General features: G+C 31.8%; 1 protein-coding gene across 1 annotated transcript; it reads right to left on the reverse strand.

Annotated features, from left to right (window-relative positions):
* Positions 1-16,392: 16,392 nt before the first annotated feature.
* Positions 16,393-23,085, reverse strand: LOC129981797 (sterol O-acyltransferase 1-like). The gene is made up of 4 exons (XM_056092813.1): positions 22,993-23,085; positions 22,303-22,432; positions 19,045-19,187; positions 16,393-16,787 (listed from the first exon to the last, which is right to left on the reverse strand). Exons 1-4 carry the CDS (start codon positions 22,999-23,001, stop codon positions 16,722-16,724), a joined length of 348 nt encoding a protein of 115 aa, XP_055948788.1. The 5' UTR covers positions 23,002-23,085; the 3' UTR covers positions 16,393-16,721.
* Between the last annotated feature and the right edge of the window lie 2,021 nt (positions 23,086-25,106).

Here is a 25,106-nt window from a genome sequence, read left to right on the forward strand (position 1 = left end):
CGAACTTTTCCAAATCTTATACTACTAAAATAAAATTTTATGTCAAAATATTTTTATATTCAAGAGAAATTTTAGGAGTCGAGTTCACGCATATGCGCAGAATTCATTCCTATTCAATACATTGTGCTTTTAGACCAGAATGACACCACGTTAACACTTTTAGTAGATAATCATAATGAGAGTCTTAGACCTTTCAGACGCACTGCGGGTACGAAGCTTCGTGGCCAGATCGGCAGCACGAGCCATCTAGTTTTTCTGATCTTCAGTTCGAGTCTCGAAACTGAGAACTTTTTCAATATATTTTTCTTTTCTTTTTTTTAAGTTTTATTTTAGATATTTTTATCCTTTATTCCCACACTTAATACGAACTTTTCCAAATCTTATACTACTAAAATAAAATTTTATTTCAAAATATTTCTATATTCAAGAGAAATTTTAGGAGTCGAGTTCACGCACATGCGCAGAATTCATTCCTATTCAAAACATTGTGCTTTTAGTTAGACCAGAATGTTAACACTTTTAGTGGATAATCATAATGAGAGTCTTAGACCATTCAGACGCGCTGCGGGTACGAAGCTTCGTGGTCAGATCGGCTGCACGAGCCATCTAGTTTTGCTGGTCTTCAGTTCGAGTCTCGAAACTGAGAACTTTTTAAATATATTTTTCTTTTCTTTTTTTTACATTTTTTTTAGATATTTTTATCCTTTATTCCCACACTTACTACGAACTTTTCCAAATCTTATACTACTAAAATAAAGTTTTATGTCAAAATATTTCTATATTCAAGAGAAATTTTAGGAGTCGAGTTCACGCACATGCGCAGAATTCATTCCTATTGAAAACATTGTGCTTTTAGACCAGAATGACACCACGTTGAAACTTTTAGTGGATAATCATAATGAGAGTCTTAGACCATTCAGACGCGCGGCGGGTACGAAGCTTCGTGGCCAGATCGGCAGCACGAGACATCAAGTTTTGCTGGTCTTCAGTTCGAGTCTCGAAACTGAGAACTTTTTAAATATATTTTTCTTTTCTTTTTTTTTTTTACATTTTTTTAGATATTTTTATCCTTTATTCCCACACTTACTACGAACTTTTCCAAATCTTATACTACTAAAATAAAATTTTATGTCAAAATATTTTTATATTCAAGAGAAATTTTAGGAGTCGAGTTCACGCATATGCGCAGAATTCATTCCTATTCAATACATTGTGCTTTTAGACCAGAATGACACCACGTTAACACTTTTAGTAGATAATCATAATGAGAGTCTTAGACCTTTCAGACGCACTGCGGTTACGAAGCTTCGTGGCCAGATCGGCAGCACGAGCCATCTAGTTTTTCTGATCTTCAGTTCGAGTCTCGAAACTGAGAACTTTTTCAATATATTTTTCTTTTCTTTTTTTTAAGTTTTATTTTAGATATTTTTATCCTTTATTCCCACACTTAATACGAACTTTTCCAAATCTTATACTACTAAAATAAAATTTTATGTCAAAATATTTCTATATTCAAGAGAAATTTTAGGAGTCGAGTTCACGCACATGCGCAGAATTCATTCCTATTGAAAACATTGTGCTTTTAGACCAGAATGACACCACGTTAAAACTTTTAGTGGATAATCATAATGAGAGTCTTAGACCATTCAGACGCGCGGCGGGTACGAAGCTTCGTGGCCAGATCGGCAGCACGAGACATCAAGTTTTGCTGGTCTTCAGTTAGAGTCTCGAAACTGAGAACTTTTTAAATATATTTATCTTTTCTTTTTTTTACATTTTTTTTAGATATTTTTATCCTTTATTCCCACACTTACTACGAACTTTTCCAAATCTTATACTACTAAAATAAAATTTTATGTCGAAATATTTCTATATTCAAGAGAAATTTTAGGAGTCGAGTTCACGCACATGCGCAGAATTCATTCCTATTCAAAACATTGTGCTTTTAGACCACAATGAGACCACGTTAAAACTTTTAGTGGATAATCATAATGAGAGTCTTAAACCATTCAGACTCGCTGCGGGTACGAAGCGTCGTGGCCAGATCGGCAGCACGAGACATCTAGTTTTGCTGGTCTTCAGTTCGAGTCTCGAAACTGAGAACTTTTTAAATATATTTTTCTTTTCTTTTTTTTTTTACATTTTTTTAGATATTTTTATCCTTTATTCCCACACTTACTACGAACTTTTCCAAATCTTATACTACTAAAATAAAATTTTATGTCAAAATATTTTTATATTCAAGAGAAATTTTAGGAGTCGAGTTCACGCATATGCGCAGAATTCATTCCTATTCAATACATTGTGCTTTTAGACCAGAATGACACCACGTTAACACTTTTAGTAGATAATCATAATGAGAGTCTTAGACCTTTCAGACGCACTGCGGGTACGATGCTTCGTGGCCAGATCGGCAGCACGAGCCATCTAGTTTTTCTGATCTTCAGTTCGAGTCTCGAAACTGAGAACTTTTTCAATATATTTTTCTTTTCTTTTTTTTTAAGTTTTATTTTAGATATTTTTATCCTTTATTCCCACACTTAATACGAACTTTTCCAAATCTTATACTACTAAAATAAAATTTTATGTCAAAATATTTCTATATTCAAGAGAAATTTTAGGAGTCGAGTTCACGCACATGCGCAGAATTTATTCCTATTCAAAACATTGTGCTTTTAGACCAGAATGTGCTTTTAGTTAGACCAGAATGTTAACACTTTTAGTGGATAATCATAATGAGAGTCTTAGACCATTCAGACGCGCTGCGGGTACGAAGCTTCGTGGCTAGATCGGCAGCACGAGACATCTAGTTTTGCTGGTCTTCAGTTCGAGTCTCGAAACTGAGAACTTTTTAAATATATTTTTCTTTTCTTTCTATTACATTTTTTTTAGATATTTTTATCCTTTAATCCCACACTTACTACGAACTTTTCCAAATCTTATACTACTAAAATAAAATTTTATGTCAAAATATTTCTATATTCAAGAGAAATTTTAGGAGTCGAGTTCACGCACATGCGCAGAATTCATTCCTATTCAAAACATTGTGCTTTTAGACCAGAATGACACCACGTTAAAACTTTTAGTGGATAATCATAATGAGAGTCTTAGACCATTCAGACTCGCGGCGGGTACGAAGCTTCGTGGCCAGATTGGCAGCACGAGCCATCTAGTTTTTCTGATCTTCAGTTCGAGTCTCGAAACTGAGAACTTTTTAAATATATTTTTCTTTTCTTTCTATTACATTTTTTTAGATATTTTTATCCTTTATTCCCACACTTACTACGAACTTTTCCAAATCTTATACTACTAAAATAAAATTTTATGTCAAAATATTTCTATATTCAAGAGAAATTTTAGGAGTCGAGTTCACGCACATGCGCAGAATTCATTCCTATTCAAAACATTGTGCTTTTAGACCAGAATGACACCACGTTAAAACTTTTAGTGGATAATCATAATGAGAGTCTTAGACCATTCAGACTCGCGGCGGGTACGAAGCGTCGTGGCCAGATCGGCAGCACGAGCCATCTAGTTTTTCTGATCTTCAGTTCGAGTCTCGAAACTGAGAACTTTTTCAATATATTTTTCTTTTCTTTTTTTTAAGTTTTATTTTAGATATTTTTATCCTTTATTCCCACACTTAATACGAACTTTTCCAAATCTTATACTACTAAAATAAAATTTTATGTCAAAATATTTCTATATTCAAGAGAAATTTTAGGAGTCGAGTTCACGCACATGCGCAGAATTCATTCCTATTCAAAACATTGTGCTTTTAGACCAGAATGTGCTTTTAGTTAGACAAGAATGTTAACACTTTTAGTGGATAATCATAATGAGACTCTTAGACCATTCAGACGCGCTGCGGGTACGAAGCTTCGTGGTCAGATCGGCTGCACGAGCCATCTAGTTTTGCTGGTCTTCAGTTCGAGTCTCGAAACTGAGAACTTTTTAAATATATTTTTCTTTTCTTTTTTTACATTTTTTTAGATATTTTTATCCTTTATTCCCACACTTACTACGAACTTTTCCAAATCTTATACTACTAAAATAAAGTTTTATGTCAAAATATTTCTATATTCAAGAGAAATTTTAGGAGTCGAGTTCACGCACATGCGCAGAATTCATTCCTATTCAAAACATTGTGCTTTTAGACCAGAATGACACCACGTTAAAACTTTTAGTGGATAATCATAATGAGAGTCTTAGACCATTCAGACGCGCGGCGGGTACGAAGCTTCGTGGCCAGATCGGCAGCACGAGACATCAAGTTTTGCTGGTCTTCAGTTAGAGTCTCGAAACTGAGAACTTTTTAAATATATTTTTCTTTTCTTTTTTTTACATTTTTTTTAGATATTTTTATCCTTTATTCCCACACTTACTACGAACTTTTCCAAATCTTATACTACTAAAATAAAATTTTATGTCAAAATATTTCTATATTCAAGAGAAATTTTAGGAGTCGAGTTCACGCACATGCGCAGAATTCATTCCTATTAAAAACATTGTGCTTTTAGACCAGAATGAGACCACGTTAAAACTTTTAGTGGATAATCATAATGAGAGTCTTAGACCATTCAGACTCGCTGCGGGTACGAAGCGTCGTGGCCAGATCGGCAGCACGAGACATCTAGTTTTGCTGGTCTTCAGTTCGAGTCACGAAACTGAGAACTTTTTCAATATATTTTTCTTTTCTTTTTTTAAGTTTAATTTTGATATTTTTATCCTTTATTCCCACACTTACTACGAACTTTTCCAAATCTTATACTACTAAAATAAAATTTTATGTCAAAATATTTCTATATTCAAGAGAAATTTTAGGAGTCGAGTTCACGCACATGCGCAGAATTCTTTCCTATTCAAAACATTGTGCTTTTAGACCAGAATGACACCATGTTAAAACTTTTTGTCGATAATCATAATGAGAGTCTTAGACCATTGAGAATCGCTGCGGGTACGAAGCTTCGTGGCCAGATCGGCAGCACGAGCCATCTGGTTTTGCTGGTCTTCAGTTCGAGTCCCGAAACTGAGAACATCTTAAATATATTTTTCTTTTCTTTTTTTTATATTTTTTTAGATATTTTTATCCTTTATTCAGACTTTTATTACGAACTTTTCCAAATCTTATACTACTAAAATAAAATTTTATGTCAAAATATTTCTATATTCAAGAGAAATTTTAGGAGTCGAGTTCACGCACATGCGCAGAATTCATTCCTATTCAAAACATTGTGCTTTTAGACCAGAATGACACCACGTTAAAACTTTTAGTGGATAATCATAATGAGAGTCTTAGACCATTCAGACGCGCTGCGGGTACGAAGCGTCGTGGCCAGATCGACAGCACGAGCCATCTAGTTTTGCTGGTCTTCAGTTCGAGTCTCGAAACTGAGAACTTTTTAAAAATATTTTTCTTTTCTTTCTTTTACATTTTTTTTAGATATTATTATAATTTATTCCCACTGTTACTACGAACTTTTCCAAATCTTATACTACTAAAATAAAATTTTATGTCAAAATATTTCTATATTCAAGAGAAATTTTAGGAGTCGAGTTCACGCACATGCGCAGAATTCTTTCCTATTCAAAACATTGTGCTTTTAGACCAGAATGACACCACGTTAAAACTTTTTGTGGATAATCATAATGAGAGTCTTAGACCATTCAGAATCGCTGCAAGTACGAGGCTTCGTGGCCAGATCGGCTGCACGAGCCATCTAGTTTTGCTGGTCTTCAGTTCGAGTCTCGAAACTGAGAACTTTTTAAATATATTTTTCTTTTCTTTTTTTTACATTTTTTTAGATATTTTTATCCTTTATTCCGACTCTTACTACGAACTTTTCCAAATCTTATACTACTAAAATAAAATTTTATGTCAAAATATTTCTATATTCAAGAGAAATTTTAGGAGTCGAGTTCACGCATATGCGCAAAATTCATTCCTATTCAAAACATTGTGCTTTTAGACCAGAATGACACCACGTTAACACTTTTAGTGGATAATCATAATGAGAGTCTTAGACCATTCAGACGCACTGCGGATACGAAGCTTCGTGGCCTGATCGGCAGCACGAGCCATCTAGTTTTTCTGATCTTCAGTTCGAGTCTCGAAACTGAGAACTTTTTCAATATATTTTTCTTTTCTTTTTTTTAAGTTTTATTTTAGATATTTTTATCCTTTATTCCCACACTTAATACGAACTTTTCCAAATCTTATACTACTAAAATAAAATTTATTGTGAAAATATTTCTATATTCAAGAGAAATTTTAGGAGTCAAGTTCATGCACATGCGCAGAATTCATTCCTATTCAAAACGTGCTTTTAGACCAGAATGACACCACGTTAACACTTTTAGTGGATAATAATAATGAGAGTCTTAGACCATTCAGACGCACTGCAGGTACGAAGCGTCGTGGCCAGATCGACAGCACGAGCCATCTAGTTTTGCTGGTCTTCAGTTCGAGTCTCGAAACTGAGAACTTTTTAAAAATATTTTTCTTTTCTTTCTTTTACATTTTTTTTAAATATTTTTATAATTTATTCCCACACTTACTACGAACTTTTCCAAATCTTATACTACTAAAATAAAATTTTATGTCAAAATATTTCTATATTCAAGAGAAATTTTAGGAGTCGAGTTCACGCACATGCGCAGAATTCATTCCTATTCAAAACATTGTGCTTTTAGACCAGAATGACACCACGTTAACACTTTTAGTGGATAATAATAATGAGAGTCTTAAACCATTCAGACGCACTGCGGGTACGAAGCTTCGTGGCCAGATCGGCAGCAGGAGCCATCTAGTTTTGCTGGTCTTCAGTTCGAGTCTCGAAACTGAGAACTTTTTAAATAAATTTTTCTTTTCTTTTTTTTACATTTTTTTTAAATATTTTTATCCTTTATTCCCACACTTACTACGAACTTTTCCAAATCTTATACTACTAAAATAAAATTTTATGTCAAAATATTTCTATATTCAAGAGAAATTTTAGGAGCCGAGTTCGCGCACATGCGCAGAATTCATTCCTATTCAAAACATTGTGCTTTTAGACCAGATTGACACCACGTTAAAACTTTTAGTTGATAATCATAATGAGAGTCTTAGACCATTCAGACGCGCTGCGGGCACGAAGCTTCGTGGGCAGATCGGCAGCACGAGCCATCTAGTTTTGCTGGTCTTCAGTTCGAGTCTCGAAACTGAGAACTTTTTAAATATATTTTTCTTTTCTTTTTTTTTAAATTTGTTTTAGATATTTTTATCCATTATTCCCACACTTACTACGAACTTTTCCAAATCTTATATTACTAATATAAAATTTATTGTGAAAATATTTCTATATTCAAGAGAAATTTTAGGAGTCAAGTTCATGCACATGCGCAGAATTCATTCCTATTCAAAACATTGTGCTCTTAGACCAGATTGACACCATGTTAAAACTTTTAGTTTATAATCATGATGAGAGTTTTACACCATTCAGAAGCTCTGCGTGTACGAAGCTTCGTGGCCAGATCGGCAGCACGAGCTACCTAGTTTTGCTGGTCTTCAGTTCGAGTCTCGAAATTGAGACCTTTTTAAATATATTTTTCTTTTCTTTTTTTTACATTTTTTTTTTAGATATTTTTATCCTTTATTCCTACACTTACTACGAACTTTTACAAATCTTATACTACTAAAATAAAATTTTATGTCAAAATATTTCTATATTCAAGAGAAATTTTAGGAGTCGAGTTCACGCACATGCGCAGAATTCATTCCTATTCAAAACATTGTGCTTTTAGACCAGAATGACACCACGTTAACACTTTTAGTGGATAATAATAATGAGAGTCTTAGACCATTCAGACGCACTGCAGGTACGAAGCGTCGTGGCCAGATCGACAGCACGAGCCATCTAGTTTTGCTGGTCTTCAGTTCGAGTCTCGAAACTGAGAACTTTTTAAAAATATTTTTCTTTTCTTTCTTTTACATTTTTTTTAAATATTTTTATAATTTATTCCCACACTTACTACGAACTTTTCCAAATCTTATACTACTAAAATAAAATTTTATGTCAAAATATTTCTATATTCAAGAGAAATTTTAGGAGTCGAGTTCACGCACATGCGCAGAATTCATTCCTATTCAAAACATTGTGCTTTTAGACCAGAATGACACCACGTTAACACTTTTAGTGGATAATAATAATGAGAGTCTTAGACCATTCAGACGCACTGCGGGTACGAAGCTTCGTGGCCAGATCGGCAGCAGGAGCCATCTAGTTTTGCTGGTCTTCAGTTCGAGTCTCGAAACTGAGAACTTTTTAAATAAATTTTTCTTTTCTTTTTTTTACATTTTTTTAAAATATTTTTATCCTTTATTCCCACACTTACTACGAACTTTTCCAAATCTTATACTACTAAAATAAAATTTTATGTCAAAATATTTCTATATTCAAGAGAAATTTTAGGAGCCGAGTTCGCGCACATGCGCAGAATTCATTCCTATTCAAAACATTGTGCTTTTAGACCAGATTGACACCACGTTAAAACTTTTAGTTGATAATCATAATGAGAGTCTTAGACCATTCAGACGCGCTGCGGGCACGAAGCTTCGTGGGCAGATCGGCAGCACGAGCCATCTAGTTTTGCTGGTCTTCAGTTCGAGTCTCGAAACTGAGAACTTTTTAAATATATTTTTCTTTTCTTTTTTTTAAAATTTGTTTTAGATATTTTTATCCATTATTCCCACACTTACTACGAACTTTTCCAAATCTTATATTACTAATATAAAATTTATTGTGAAAATATTTCTATATTCAAGAGAAATTTTAGGAGTCAAGTTCATGCACATGCGCAGAATTCATTCCTATTCAAAACATTGTGCTCTTAGACCAGATTGACACCATGTTAAAACTTTTAGTTTATAATCATGATGAGAGTCTTACACCATTCAGAAGCTCTGCGTGTACGAAGCTTCGTGGGCAGATCGGCAGCACGAGCCATCTAGTTTTGCTGGTCTTCAGTTCGAGTCTCGAAACTGAGAACTTTTTAAATATATTTTTCTTTTCTTTTTTTTAAAATTTGTTTTAGATATTTTTATCCATTATTCCCACACTTACTACGAACTTTTCCAAATCTTATATTACTAATATAAAATTTATTGTGAAAATATTTCTATATTCAAGAGAAATTTTAGGAGTCAAGTTCATGCACATGCGCAGAATTCATTCCTATTCAAAACATTGTGCTCTTAGACCAGATTGACACCATGTTAAAACTTTTAGTTTATAATCATGATGAGAGTTTTACACCATTCAGAAGCTCTGCGTGTACGAAGCTTCGTGGCCAGATCGGCAGCACGAGCTACCTAGTTTTGCTGGTCTTCAGTTCGAGTCTCGAAATTGAGACCTTTTTAAATATATTTTTCTTTTCTTTTTTTTACATTTTTTTTTAGATATTTTTATCCTTTATTCCCACACTTACTACAAACTTTTACAAATCTTATACTACTAAAATAAAATTTTATGTCAAAATATTTCTATATTCAAGAGAAATTTTAGGAGTCGAGTTCACGCACATGCGCAGAATTCATTCCTATTCAAAACATTGTGCTTTTAGACCAGAATGACACCACGTTAACACTTTTAGTGGATAATAATAATGAGAGTCTTAGACCATTCAGACGCACTGCGGGTACGAAGCTTCGTGGCCAGATCGGCAGCACGAGCCATCTAGTTTTGCTGGTCTTCAGTTCGAGTCTCGAAACTGAGAACTTTTTAAATATATTTTTCTTTTCTTTTTTTTAAAATTTGTTTTAGATATTTTTATCCATTATTCCCACACTTACTACGAACTTTTCCAAATCTTATATTACTAATATAAAACTTATTGTGAAAATATTTCTATATTCAAGAGAAATTTTAGGAGTCAAGTTCATGCACATGCGCAGAATTCATTCCTATTCAAAACATTGTGCTCTTAGACCAGATTGACACCATGTTAAAACTTTTAGTTTATAATCATGATGAGAGTCTTACACCATTCAGAAGCTCTGCGTGTACGAAGCTTCGTGGCCAGATCGGCAGCACGAGCTACCTAGTTTTGCTGGTCTTCAGTTCGAGTCTCGAAATTGAGACCTTTTTAAATATATTTTTCTTTTCTTTTTTTTACATTTTTTTTTTTAGATATTTTTATCCTTTATTCCCACACTTACTACGAACTTTTACAAATCTTATACTACTAAAATAAAATTTTATGTCAAAATATTTCTATATTCAAGAGAAATTTTAGGAGTCGAGTTCACGCACATGCGCAGAATTCATTCCTATTCAAAACATTGTGCTTTTAGACCAGAATGACACCACGTTAACACTTTTAGTGGATAATAATAATGAGAGTCTTAGACCATTCAGACGCACTGCGGGTACGAAGCTTCGTGGCCAGATCGGCAGCACGAGCCATCTAGTTTTGCTGGTCTTCAGTTCGAGTCTCGAAACTGACTACTTTTTAAATATATTTTTCTTTTCTTTTTTTTAAGTTTTATTTTAGATATTTTTATCCTTTATTCCCACACTTACTACGAACTTTTCCAAATCTTATACTACTAAAATAAAATTTTATGTCAAAATATTTCTATATTCAAGAGAAATTTTAGGAGCCGAGTTCCCGCACATGCGCAGAATTCATGCCTATTCAAAACATTGTGCTTTTAGACCAGAATGACACCACGTTAAATCTTTTAGTTGATAATCATAATGAGAGTCTTAGACCATTCAGGCGCGCTGCGGTTACGAAGCTTCGTGGCCAGATCTGCAGCACGAGCCATCTCGATTTGCTGGTCTTCAGTTCGAGTCTCGAAACTGAGAACTTTTTAAATATATTTTTCTTTTCTTTTTTTTACATTTTTAAAAAATATTTTTATCCTTTATTCCCACACTTACTACGAACTTTTCCAAATGTTGAACTACTAAAATAAAATGTATTGTGAAAATATTTCTATATTCAAGAGAAATTTTAAGAGTCAAGTTCAAGCACATGCGCAGAATTTATTCCTATTCAAAACATTGTGCTTTTAGACTAGATTGACACCATGTTAAAACTTTTAGTGGATAATCATAATGAGAGTCTTAGACCATTCAGACGCTATACATGTCCGAAACTTCGTGGCCAGATCGGCAGCACGAGCCATCTAGTTTAGCTGGTCTTCAGTTCGAGTCTCGAAACTGAGAACCTTTTAAATATATATTTTCTTTTCTTTTTTTTTACATTTTTTTGAGATATTTTTATCCTTTATTCCCACGCTTACTACGAACTTTTCCAAATCTTATACTACTAAAATAAAATTTTATGTCAAAATATTTCTATATTCAAGAGAAATTTTAGGAGTCGAGTTCACGCACATGCGCAGAATTCATTCCTATTTAAAACATTGTGCTTTTAGACCAGATTGACACCATGTTAAAACTTTTAGTTTATAATAATAATGAGAGTCTTAGACCATTCAGACGCTATGTGTGTACGAAGCTTCGTGGCCAGATCAGCAGCACGAGCCATCTAGTTTTGCTGGTCTTCAGTTCGAGTCTCGAAACTGAGAACTTTTTTAATATGTTTTTCTTTTCTTTTTTTACATTTATTTTAGATATTTTTATCCTTTATTCCCACACTTACTACGAACTTTTACAAATCTTATACTACTAAAATAAAATTTTATGTCAAAATATTTCTATATTCAAGAGAAATTTTAGGAGCCGAGTTCCCGCACATGCGCAGAATTCATGCCTATTCAAAACATTGTGCTTTTAGACCAGAATGACACCACGTTAAATCTTTTAGTTGATAATCATAATGAGAGTCTTAGACCATTCAGGCGCGCTGCGGGTACGAAGCTTCGTGGGCAGATCTGCAGCACGAGCCATCTCGATTTGCTGGTCTTCAGTTCGAGTCTCGAAACTGAGAACTTTTTAAATATATTTTTCTTTTCTTTTTTTTACATTTTTAAAAAATATTTTTATCCTTTATTCCCACACTTACTACGAACTTTTCCAAATGTTGAACTACTAAAATAAAATGTATTGTCAAAATATTTCTATATTCAAGAGAAATTTTAAGAGTCAAGTTCAAGCACATGCGCAGAATTCATTCCTATTCAAAACATTGTGCTTTTAGACTAGATTGACACCATGTTAAAACTTTTAGTGGATAATCATAATGAGAGTCTTAGACCATTCAGACGCTATACATGTCCGAAACTTCGTGGCCAGATCGGCAGCACGAGCCATCTAGTTTAGCTGGTCTTCAGTTCGAGTCTCGAAACTGAGAACTTTTTAAATATATTTTTCTTTTCTTTTTTTTACATTTTTTTGAGATATTTTTATCCTTTATTCCCACGCTTACTACGAACTTTTCCAAATCTTATACTACTAAAATAAAATTTTATGTCAAAATATTTCTATATTCAAGAGAAATTTTAGGAGTCGAGTTCACGCACATGCGCAGAATTCATTCCTATTCAAAACATTGTGCTTTTAGACCAGATTGACACCATGTTAAAACTTTTAGTTTATAATAATAATGAGAGTCTTAGACCATTCAGACGCTATGTGTGTACGAAGCTTCGTGGCCAGATCAGCAGCACGAGCCATCTAGTTTTGCTGGTCTTCAGTTCGAGTCTCGAAACTGAGAACTTTTTTAATATGTTTTTCTTTTCTTTTTTTTACATTTATTTTAGATATTTTTATCCTTTATTCCCACACATACTACGAACTTTTCCAAATCTTATTCTACTAAAATAAAATTTATTGTCAAAATATTTCTATATTCAAGAGAAATTTTAAGAGTCAAGTTCAAGCACATGCGCAGAATTCATTCCTATTCAAAACATTGTGCTTTTAGACCAGATTGACACCATGTTAAAACTTTTAGTTTATAATAATAATGAGAGTCTTAGACCATTCAGACGCTATGTGTGTACGAAGCTTCGTGGCCAGATCAGCAGCACGAGCCATCTAGTTTTGCTGGTCTTCAGTTCGAGTCTAGAAACTGAGAACTTTTTAAATATATTTTTCATTTCTTTTTTTTTACATTTTTTTAGATATTTTTATCCTTTATTCCCACACTTACTACGAACTTTTCCAAATCTTATACTACTAAAATAAAATTTTATGTCAAAATATTTCTATATTCAAGAGAAATTTTAGGAGCCGAGTTCGCGCACATGCGCTGAATTCTTTCCTATTCAAATCATTGTGCTTTTAGACCAGAATGACACCACGTTAAAACTTTTAGTTGATAATCATAATGAGAGTCTTAGACCATTCAGACGCGCTGCAGGTACGAAGCTTCGTGGCCATATAGGCAGCACGAGCCATCTAGTTTTGCTGGTCTTCAGTTCGAGTCTCGAAACTGAGAACTTTTTAAATATATTTTTCTTTTCTTTTTTTTACATTTTTTTAGATATTTTTATCCTTTATTCCCACACTTACTACGAACTTTTCCAAATCTTATACTACTAAAATAAAATTTTATGTCAAAATATTTCTATAATCAAGAGAAATTTTAGGAGTCGAGTTCACGCACATGCGCAGAATTCATTCCTATTCAAAACATTGTGCTTTTAGACCAGAATGACACCATGTTAAAACTTTTAGTGGATAATCCTAATGAGAGTCTTAGACCATTCAGACGCGCTGCAGGTACGAAGCTTCGTGGCCATATAGGCAGCACGAGCCATCTAGTTTTGCTGGTCTTCAGTTCGAGTCTCGAAACTGAGAACTTTTTAAATATATTTTTCTTTTCTTTTTTTTACATTTTTTAAAAATATTTTTATCCTTTATTCCCACACTTACTATGAACTTTTCCAAATCTTATACTACTAAAATAAAATTTTATGTCAAAATATTTCTATATTCAAGAGAAATTTTAGGAGTCGAGTTCACGCACATGCGCAGAATTCATTCCTATTCAAAACATTGTGCTTTTAGACCAGATTGACACCATGTTAAAACTTTTAGTGGAAAATCATTAAAGAGTCTTAGACCATTCAGACGCTGTGCTAGTACGAAGCTTCGTGGTCAGATCGGCAGCACGAGCCACCTAGTTTTGCTGGTCTTCAATTCGAGTCTCGAAACTGAGAACTTTTTTAATATTTTTTTCTTTTCTTTTCTTTTTTTTTTAAAATTTATTTTAGATATTTTTATCCATTATTCCCACACTTACTTCGAACTTTTCCAAATCTTATACTATTAAAAAAAATTTTTATTGTCAAAATATTTCTATATTCAAGAGAAATTTTAGGAGTCAAGTTCACGCACATGCGCAGAATTCATTCCTATTCAAAACATTGTGCTTTTAGACCAGAATGACAACACGTTAAAACTTTTAGTGGATAATCATAATGAGAGTCTTAGACCATTCAGACGCTCTATGTGTACGAAGCTTCGTTGCCAGATCAGCAGAACGAGCCACTTAGTTTTGCTGGTCTTCAGTTTGAGTCTCGAAAATGAGAACTTTTTAAATATATTTTTCTTTTCTTTTTTTTTAAAATTTATTTTAGTAATTTTTGTCCATTATTCCCACACTTACTATGAACTATTCCAAATATTATACTTCTAAAATAAAATTAAAGCATAAATTTACGGAAAATACAGAAATGTTGTAACCGAAAAATGTTAACCCTAGCCTCATTAGAGTGGGGGAAAAAACTTGGCGACCAACCGGTTCACTAATATTAATGCTCGTTAAAATTTTAATAGTTAAATATTTTATGTAACTCGTATTTTAATAGTTTCTTCATGGAAATATTTTAAAGTTACAAATTTTGATAGTCATATAATTCATTCATAATATTATAAAGACTTCAACTATAACGTAATATGTATCTTCCTAATGTTCTTTTAGCCCCCGTAGAATTTATGCTTTAAATTAAAGTGGAAATGGTTAAATTGCAATTTAAATAAGGAAATTTTTTACTGAAACAATGAATTTTTTCTCTTTTAAAATATGAGTACTGAAAACACAGTCGCTTTGCATTTAAGCTAAACCTTATGCAAAATTAAGAATATCTTTCTTAATTTATGTAATATCTTAAGAAGGTTTCTACAAAATTTTCTGAGATTCATCATGAACAGATCGATTAATTAACATTGTTTAGTTTTAAATGCATCAAACACTAAGAAAATAAACAGAATCCTTTGAAATAATCTGTCGAAAACATATTAAACCTTCAAAACGAAGTCCGTATCCATTGTCGACAATCAGAACACAATACGCATGCGTGAATTTTCAACGCCAATTATGGTAACGCAAATGCTTGAAATTTCTACGCCAGTTGGGGTAACGCTATGCCGATTAGAAAATTTTAATTTCCTTTAATCGGAGTTATTTTAATTCAAAAGTACTTCAGAATGAATCTGAAAGATCGATTAATTAATAATCTTTAATCTTAAATGCATAAAACATTAAGAAAATGAATAGAATCGTTTGAATTAATCGGCAGGAAAATGTTACGCCTAAGCCTCATTGCTGTTGGGAAAAAATGTTGAAGCCTTACTCATTTGGCGGTGGGGAAAGAAATAATTTGTTTGGCGGGAAAGTTAGTTTTTAATTAAAAGTTAAAATTCTAATTAAAAATTCAAAAAAAAGAACCCCAGGTGCACATTCCCGACCTCCAAGGTATACATGTACCAAATTTGATAGGTGTAGGTGAAATGGTCTGGCCTGTAGAGCACCCACCCACCCACCCACCCACACACACACACACACACACGCACACGCACACACACACATTGAGCTTTATATAAGTATAGATAATGATACATGTTAATTTTTTGCAAAATAATTTAAATCTAATAAAAAGCAAAAAAAGAAAAAAAAAAAAAAAAAAAAAGAAAAAAAGAAGGAAACTTGGTACTGCGAACAGGAAAATTATTCCATTTTCAATAAGCTTTGTGAATAATCAGAATAAAACCATTTAACACAAACCACAATTTTTAAAAATAAAAGTTTTTTCTCAAAAACTCAACTGAACACATAAATAAATTTCCACATACAAATCAGACAAATCTGCCTAGTATTAACAGAGACTAAGCATAATACAGTGAAAAAATATTCTCAAGAAAATAATCCATATATCCTAGAAAGAGAGGAAAGTGAGTTCAAAGAAAATATATTTTAATTTCAAGATTTTCAGAAAATTAATATCACAACAGCGGTACATTTTAGAATAAAGATTTTTTTGCTTAGAAATTCATCATATTGTAAAAAAAAGTAACAAATAAGTTTTTATCCAATAGCAAAAAATCGGTTCTAAAGAAAATGTATTTTTTAGTTGAATTATCTTTCTTTAATAATTATTAATCAGATATAACTGATTTAAAATATTTTAAAAAAGATTTAGTAAACCTGAAAGCTTCCATTTCTGTAAAAGTTTCTAGAATTCTACATCTACAGTAGTAAGACATACTTAATTTCATCGATTTAAAAGTTTGTTTATAATTAAAGAAAGTGAGATACACTCTTAATGATATTCAAATAAGTTTGGACATATTCGAAAATTTATAATTTACAATATTACTTAAATAAGTCTCCCAAAATTAGAGGCACTCTATTTCCAAATACATGTTAAACATATATCTAAAATTAAATTTTCAGTGGATTGTCCGGAATTCTATTTATTTAGAATACAGGTCGAGTTAGATTGTTATATTTTTACTAAAAAGCTTTTTAACTAAACTTTTACGCTAAACTGGGAAAGATATCACATTGCAATGGAGAAACCGAGGAACTGCATAGTCTAGCCAAGAATCCTGTAAAGGAAATTAAAAATAATAAATTATTCATTATTGAGGAACATGATATTGTATAAAGTAATCTATCACAATTAATCTTATTATATCCATCATTTTAGTTTGGAATCTTTGGAAATCAGAAATATATTTAATACAACTCAAAATTTTTTACGCATCTAAAGCAGAAAGTTTATGCTAATTAGTATATTACTACGAACCTACTGTCAATGCGAGCATGATTTTTTTTTAAATATAATTATTTCTAAATCTGAAATGAATTTCATCATAATATATATTTTAAAAAAAATTATATGTGATCCATTTTTAAAAGAACTCGTAGAAAGAAAAGAAGGGAAAAAAAAAAAAAAAATTGAAATCTGCTATCGCAAATTTCAAGTAATCATATGATAACATTATTTGTTTTAAATTAAGTGGTATCGATCCGATAGAAAAACATGTTCTCACATGACTCATATCTCGCAATCACCAACATTTAGGAAAGCGATGGTTTTTGACCATATTAAAATCAATAAATAAATCTTAAAATCAATAAAAAATTTTTCGCGAGGCCAGATTTTTTTCTTGCAAAGCCAGTTTAAACCGGTTTTAAACAATTACGTAAATATCAGATTACGCATATACGTCGATATTTAGAAAACGACTTTTTTTTAACTCTCAAAATCGTTCGAGCTCCAAAAATTTTTGCTAGCCAGGAAAATTGAAAACTAAGAAAAACAACAAAAAAAACATATATTATATAGCTTTCGATACTTCTCTCACTGTTCCGCGTTCATTTCCCGTTTCTTCTGTGCGCTTTTCCGGACGATAACTTCCAACGTCCCTCAACTTTATTGGCCAGACCGGAGAATCGGGTGCATGGCAAACATTCGTGCTATTTTATACCTTTTGTTGGCTATAAGTCACCAAATGTGACAATCTTCTTTATCATTTTCTAACAACCCTAAAAGCAAAAAACTGGTGCCTCAAAGCAATAAATCGCCGATTTTCTGCCCGTGCATTTCGAGGCTTCAAACACCCCAAACCAAAACAACATAATTTTATCACAAGATAAAATGCTAAGTGATAAATTGAAAGTGATAGAAAGACATTGAGTGATAGTGAAAATAATCATGCTAAGTGATAAAAAAAACTCCATTTTTTCTAGATATTTATTTATAAAGGAAAAAAGTTACAAGGATGCAACAGTGCATGTCATTAACATTGAGGTCTGAGATGTGGATGCGTTATACCCCAACTTTCAAATAACGGAAGTATCATCTCAACAATCTAATATATTGCGTTCTGTGCTTAGTTCCGTCTCGTAAAGAAAAGAATCGAGCACTTCTTTTGCAAGTCAACTTCCAGTAGAGCAATTAGATTCTTTAATTTATACAGATTTGCAAGTTTGATCGCAAATTAGCTTAAAGCATTTATAAATTTTCGAATTCACATACGAGCAAACGGATACACCAACAAGCTTTTCATTCTTTGATAGATTTAATCTAAAAAATGTGATATAGATTTGTGATTATGATAATAAACCCATAAATCAAATTTCAGTCCTTCAGATTTTTGGGATTTTGAATTCTGTTTAAATGCAATTGGAAAGATAGAGAATAGATATTAGACAATGATTACGAAAGAGCATGCGATTTTTGGCGATTAATCGCCAGGATTTGGTTAGTACAAAGTACCAGAAAATCGAATGTATATACTTTTTTCCCGTCCAATTAAAAATGAAATTTGACATAAAACTTCAATGATAGTTTCAAAATCACATATCATATTTAAAATCTTTTAGTCATCACGTTAAAGTGTAGAAAAAAGTAAAGAAAAGCTTGTGAAAGATGGTTAAGCCCTGCACGGATTTGGTTCTAAATTAAATGCAGGTCTACACTTTAAATTTTAAATTTGGGTACCAAATTTTATCCATCCAGCTTTTTTGTTTGATATTTATCGTGTTAAGATATACTGGAACAATTGAAGGGACAGACCTTCGTTTGAAATGATCTTGTTCAAACTTTGACAGAAATCTTCAAATTTGTTGTAAAAACCATACAACAAATTTCGCTCGGCTAGCTCAAACCATTTTTTAGTTATCGTGTTCACAGACAGACAAGTATACTTCCAGAAACGTGTTTTTCGGATTCAGGCAGTTCTGAAACGTTGAGTTTCAACGAAGTCTCGACTTGCAATTTTTTGACGTGTATAATATTTTCTCTTTCTATACTTCGTGTGTAGGAAGTAAAACTAAATTAAAGGAGGAAAAACCTACTAAAATCCTCGGGCAGTTGATCCTGGCAGACATTTCCAAAGAGTAGAAAACTAGTAAAAGTCCATATCCTAGCAACAAAGTAAACCAAAGGAAAAAGTTCCAGAAGTTTGAGGTTCTTCTTCGAGTCATAAAAATGAATATAACTGAAAAAAAAATGTTGGATTTTTATTAATAGTTTGGTGCAAATTTAAAAAAAAAAATTAAGATCGAGACAGTTACAAAAGAATACAAAAATTGGAAAAATTTGAATAAATTAAAACTAGATATTTATGTAACTTTGATTTAGATATAACATGCCAAAATTTAATAAATTATGATTATTCATATAATAAGGGTTAAAAGAGAGGCTAAATCATTCTTATGCCTATAAAAAAGAGTATTTAATAATATGAGCTTAAATAAAGCATACTGGAGCTAATATTTCTTAAATAGTAGAGCAATGTATCGGTTGATTATAATTAAAATTGCACTTTCAAAAGGCTGTTAATAAAGAACTACTGGTCAGAATGACACAATATTTCATATTGAAAAATTCGTTTTATGAATGAAAAAATTCAAAAGTTTACCGATATATGGGGCTGTATTCTTCACAGTATGTTGAAATCTGTTGCTTTAAAAGATGTGTTAATTTAAAGGTGCAAATTCAGAGACATGATATGCGCAGCTCACATTATTCTTGTGATAAAAATAAGGAACAAGCAGTTTCTGCGTTTCAGAAGATAGTCGTGTCTCTACTATGAATATTTTTACAAGAATGGTGACTATGCGAAAATTACCTTCAAGTAATCCCGGACGTTACGGGATTTTAGAAGCGGTTCCGGTAAAATAACAGCATTCGGTCTGAAGAAGATGATTGATAAAGCTGAAGAGACGGGCTCATTTGAAGTGAAATGTGGCATAGAGAGGAAAGCAATTGCTTCGACATCAGGGGAGGATGTGGCTACACCACTATAGAAAGTGCCAAGTACTGCTCTGGTAATGCGCAGTATATAGGGAATTTTCCAGACTTCAGACATATCTGTGTGCATGATTTTGTCATTCTTGCAATACTACCCATTCAAAATTACACATTTTCAGGAGTTACTTCCTATTGATCTGTCAAAACGAGGAGCTATTACTGAAGCCGGTTCTTTTTTTTTTTTTTTTTTTTTGCTTCAAAGGAAATGGACAATGCATAGCCATAAATCATTTTGTAGACAAAAAAGCCCATTTAATTCTCCAAAGTTCTATGAACATTCACAATTCCAAAACACTGGTAAGAGAGAATATGTTCCAAATGCAACCATTACCTCTTCATTTTCAAAAGGGCACCGTGTGGTGAGAGTTTACGGCAACCTTTATTATTGATTGCTTAATTTTTGAACAGATTGATATTTTGAATCCTATAACCGGTACAGTCAATAGGATACGTTATGAATCTCTTTTGCGCAACAACTCATTTCAACACTGCAACAGAGTGGATGTGGACATCACAATTTTTATGCTGGGTAGCACTCCCCAGGACATTTCAACACAGCAAAGCAGATCTTGATTCTTCACTTTGGAAATGACAAAATTATCAGTCGCCATTTTCCAACAGCTTGGCCGTTACGATCAACATACTTGAACCCTGTGGAGTTACCTATAAATGTTGTGTACAGACGTCCGAATGCGGTCTTAGGTGAATTGCAAACATGCATTATGCAACACATTTATATTATCACCACTGAAACACTCCGATATGTTGTGAAACATGCAGTTTTGCTCCTTCAGCTGGCAGGAGGAAACGGTGGACAGTATACTGAAAATTTCTCAAGCAAATCATCCCCAAACTTCCTTTTCTTGAAGGTTTTACCAGTTTTGATTTAGAAAGAGTTAAAAATCGATTTCATTTTTGCTTTTTTACGGTTTTTAGTCTAAGGACAGCTAAAAATCGATTTTTCCCACCTTATCGGGAAGGTGTCACACCGGATAAGGAACAAAGAGTACCTCGACAACATGTCAGGATTTTTAATTAGCACTTTATGACGAATAGAAGGACTTTCAGGGCCGAATCAGTCAACTTTTGAACTTTATTTTTTATTTTTCAAAGTCAATTTTCATTGTCCTACTTATACTCAGATCTCACTGTAAAAATATCCCAAATTTAATATAGGAAATCTTTATTATAAATTTCCAATCCAAAGGAAAAAAGAAGTTTAATCCATATCTGTTATTATTCGATATGATATAAATGTTATTTTTCAATTTAATATTTCTACTGAATTTAGATAATTTAATATTTTTATTCATAAAGTTTAATGTTCAGTATTAATGTTTTTTAATTTAAATTAATTAAAATACTTTCAACTTTTATATTGATATTTTAAAATCCATTTTGAGGAATCCCAAAATAATTTCACTTATAAACGGTTTAAATAAGGCGTATTCAAAAATATTCAATTCTACAAAAAAAAGCATTCTTAGTTTTGTTAAAACAGGCCAAAGCAGTTTTAAATACTTGTATTAGCTTTATTTGATTCCTTCTATAAACGTGAAATTTATAATCACTTTTATACTCAGTTATACTTGTATACAATAGTTTTGACTCCATATGCATGGCTCAATTTATATATTGAATCTGGAAGAAAAAAGGATTTTCAGATTTCGTAATTGTCGTGGCTGGTTCGTGAGTGCTTTGAAAAAATTAGGCAAATAGAAAACTTAACAAATTTATTGCAGATTCGTTCGTGTTACTCTGCTCAGTAACTCCTTCTCCTCCAAGAGCAAACACTCGAATGACCTCACTCCTTTAATTACACTCGCGCAAGTGGTCTAGCGCCATCTATGAACGTTTATTTCCTAACGCTTCGAAATCCAATCACTACAGTAATATTTACAATAGCTAATTACAAAATATTTATTAAAAGGTTAATTAAAAATTTTCTAAATACGCTTTTATTAGTGTGTTGAAAATTTGAAAATAATTTTAAAATGTGAAGGTGAAAACAAAATCGTGTTATCATGAAGTAGTGAAAACAATACTATAAAGAAACTGAAGCAAAATTAAAATTATAAGAAAAAGAAATTGCAAATTAATATGAAGAAAATTTCTAGGTATTCATTAATGATTTAAAAAATTATGTATATGACATATAATCGGTTACGGTTATTATATCTTGTATTCTGATGTTCTTATAATAAAACGTGCTTTAAGCAGTACAGTACACAGATATAAACGTGCTTTAAATATGTTTTTATTTAGAATAATTAAAAAGTAATTCATGAAAGGATACTTACTACCAGCTATGTAAAATAATGTGAATAAAGGAGGGAATATAAATCTGAGAGAAATGGCTACGATATATTCGTGAACAATTGCAGATAGCATAAAAACTGACAACATAGCAACAGTTCTGCTTTTCAAAATCTAAACAAAAGAGAAGCAGCGAGAAATAATCAAATACCTTTAAAAAGCAAAATATTCTGATGCTTTTAAAAACGATTTAATACAATTAATTAGATTATATTAAAGATTTAATACAATCTAAAAATTATACAGCGTTATATTTTATGTAGAAAGAAATTAATATTTACTATTGTTTCTTCACTAAATTTTTTATTAATAGGCTTTTTTTTAATTATGAATTTGGATAGAAATATCCACTTCAATTCTTTTTTAACTTATAATATCTAAGATTTTTGTTAAGTTTATAAATAGAATAATATATGTGAATTTCAGCTTAAAACTTAACACTGAATTCTTAAAACGCTTATTAAAGATTTCTTTTCTTTTCTTTGATATAAATATTTAAATACCATCAGTGTGGTGCATATTAAATTTAGATGGATATTTTTCCTAAAATACAAACACAAACGCATCATTCAACTTGTCTTCCAAATGAACTAACGCTGTTCTCGAAACAGAGAACTTATAGCATTTTTGCATTATGTGGTTCATTTAAATATGCAAATAAATTTGTTACTTACAGCGTACATATCACAATAGATGTAGGAGTACAGCCAATCATGTACAAGTATATTCAAAGATCGGTAAAATTTTGTATAGGAAGTACAGTTCCACCAATCCTTTAAATAAAAATACACGAGGTATCATTTTTTCTGGGTGCAAGTGACTTTCAGAAATACATTATTTTTTCAGTTCTTTCAGTTATTAGTAGCAGAGTAAAATAGATAAAGACAAGCATCAAAGAAAACAAAATTTAATTTGAAAAAGCAAGTTCTTTTTCACAGGCATACACGCTTGTAGTTTACTGCCTCAATAAGAAACGTTCTCCTAAAGCAAACGTGCATTCATAAGATTTAACTTCATAGAAATGTTCCGAGCCAAACTTTGAAGATATCACTTTCAATTCCAGGAAAAATTGCACAATACTAGAATCTAGATTTCAAACAGTGTAGTTTTAATAGTCTTACATAAGTTCTGTTCATCATGTATGAGAACCTTTTTAATGGAGTTCAGCTCCATGACGTCAGAGCTCTATTATGTCCAGTTCATTCACCTTCTAAATAACGCGATTTTCATTTTTTATTCGTCTATAAACTACTCAGCTATTAATTAGAATCCTTCTTCTCTAGCATGAAACAATGAACGAAAATCATGCGATTACGTATTGGAAGAAACAATGAAACCGATTTCCGTTTCATTCACAGCAATGAAAATATTATTGTGAAATATTCTCCAAAATACATTTAAAACCTAATTATATATATATATAGGTCTAAAAATCTTACAGGAATTAAATTCTGAATCATTGAAAAGATGAAAAAGATAATTGTCTGGTTATTAAAACGATGCAAAAAAAATATTTTTCATATAAATAATTTCATTCATTTTCATATAAAAATATAAATATTTTTTCAGAAGTTACCTCAAAAATCTAAATTATTTTAATTAATTTAAATTTAAATTAAAATTTCATAGAAATCACTCTGAAATGCCCATTCATACTTCTCAAAATCTGAGCAAAATTTAGTAACTCGAGGTCATTTAGAGCGCGCCCACATTCATCCATATCAATAGTAGAGATGGGATTCACATGAGAAATAAACCGAAATGACTAGGATATCACTGTGAAATACGATGTACATTAGAAGGTCCATTACACTAACAGCTCTGTTTTCAGCGAGGAAGCCTTGAGACTTTATTAGAAAATTTCACTTATACAACATACAAAAAACCTTGGAGGGGTATTAAAGAAAGCTTTAATATCTCTCACAATTTGAAGTTAACAAATTATTTTTGAGAAAATCATAAATATAATTATTATAAGATATTTAATTGAAGTTAAATACAACCAACATACTGAACGAAACATCTAATCGCCGAAGGCGGGTAATTGTCAATTAAATGAACACTCCAATCTATTATAATTTTAAAAATTGTAAACATTTATTGTAAATATATCAAAAAAATATTGGAAAAGAAAAGATATCTACATATAACAATTATAAATGAAATTATAAAATTTGTATGTATAAAAATAGTCCTTGCAATTAAATTTAATAAAAAAATTCGCTTAAATTTAATAAAGTAATCTTGTTTTTTAGAAGTTCTAACCACCACAACAAAAAAATGGAGTTTAATATTTAAGGAAATCAATCAAGTTATTCAGAATTTTATGGGAAAGAAATATACAATCAATATCTGTATTTGATTTCTAGCAATGAAAATTTTAAATTGTTCGCTAATATTAGGATGTATCTATAGGATGTATCTATAGAAAACGGTATTTAATCTTATACAATATCGATGTTTAAAACTAGGACAGCTAATGTAAGTAAGAATTTTTTTGTTCATCCTCAAAAATTCTATGAAGCTTCCAGTAAGATGGTTCTTTTTTTTTGTTTGTTTGTTTCATTTACTGCATTAGAATAAACTCAAAAAGGAAGCAAGTAACTAATTGTTTTCAGCTATATTACTTTTTTGGTGGTGAATCATAGACTAATTACTCTGACCCGTTCGAAGGCATACGGAAAAGAATGATTGGACTGCCGTGACAGCAACACTGCCGGGAACTGGGGTTGTTTCCTAAGGGCCATCACCGGCTACGGTACAACCCTTCCCTAAGAAGCACGTCCCA

This window comes from Argiope bruennichi, chromosome 8, assembly GCF_947563725.1.
Source record: "Argiope bruennichi chromosome 8, qqArgBrue1.1, whole genome shotgun sequence".
In the NCBI taxonomy this organism is placed as follows: Eukaryota; Metazoa; Arthropoda; class Arachnida; order Araneae; family Araneidae; genus Argiope; species Argiope bruennichi.

What these genes read in the sequence shown, in the direction of transcription:
- LOC129981797 (XM_056092813.1), bottom strand. An exon ending in ATTATTTTACATAGCTGGTA is followed by an intron (nt 19,188 to 22,302) that starts GTAAGTATCCTT and finishes TTTTTTTTTCAG; the next exon opens with TTATATTCATTTTTATGACT. An exon ending in TCAACTGCCCGAGGATTTTA is followed by an intron (nt 16,788 to 19,044) that starts GTAGGTTTTTCC and finishes TTTCCTTTACAG; the next exon opens with GATTCTTGGCTAGACTATGC.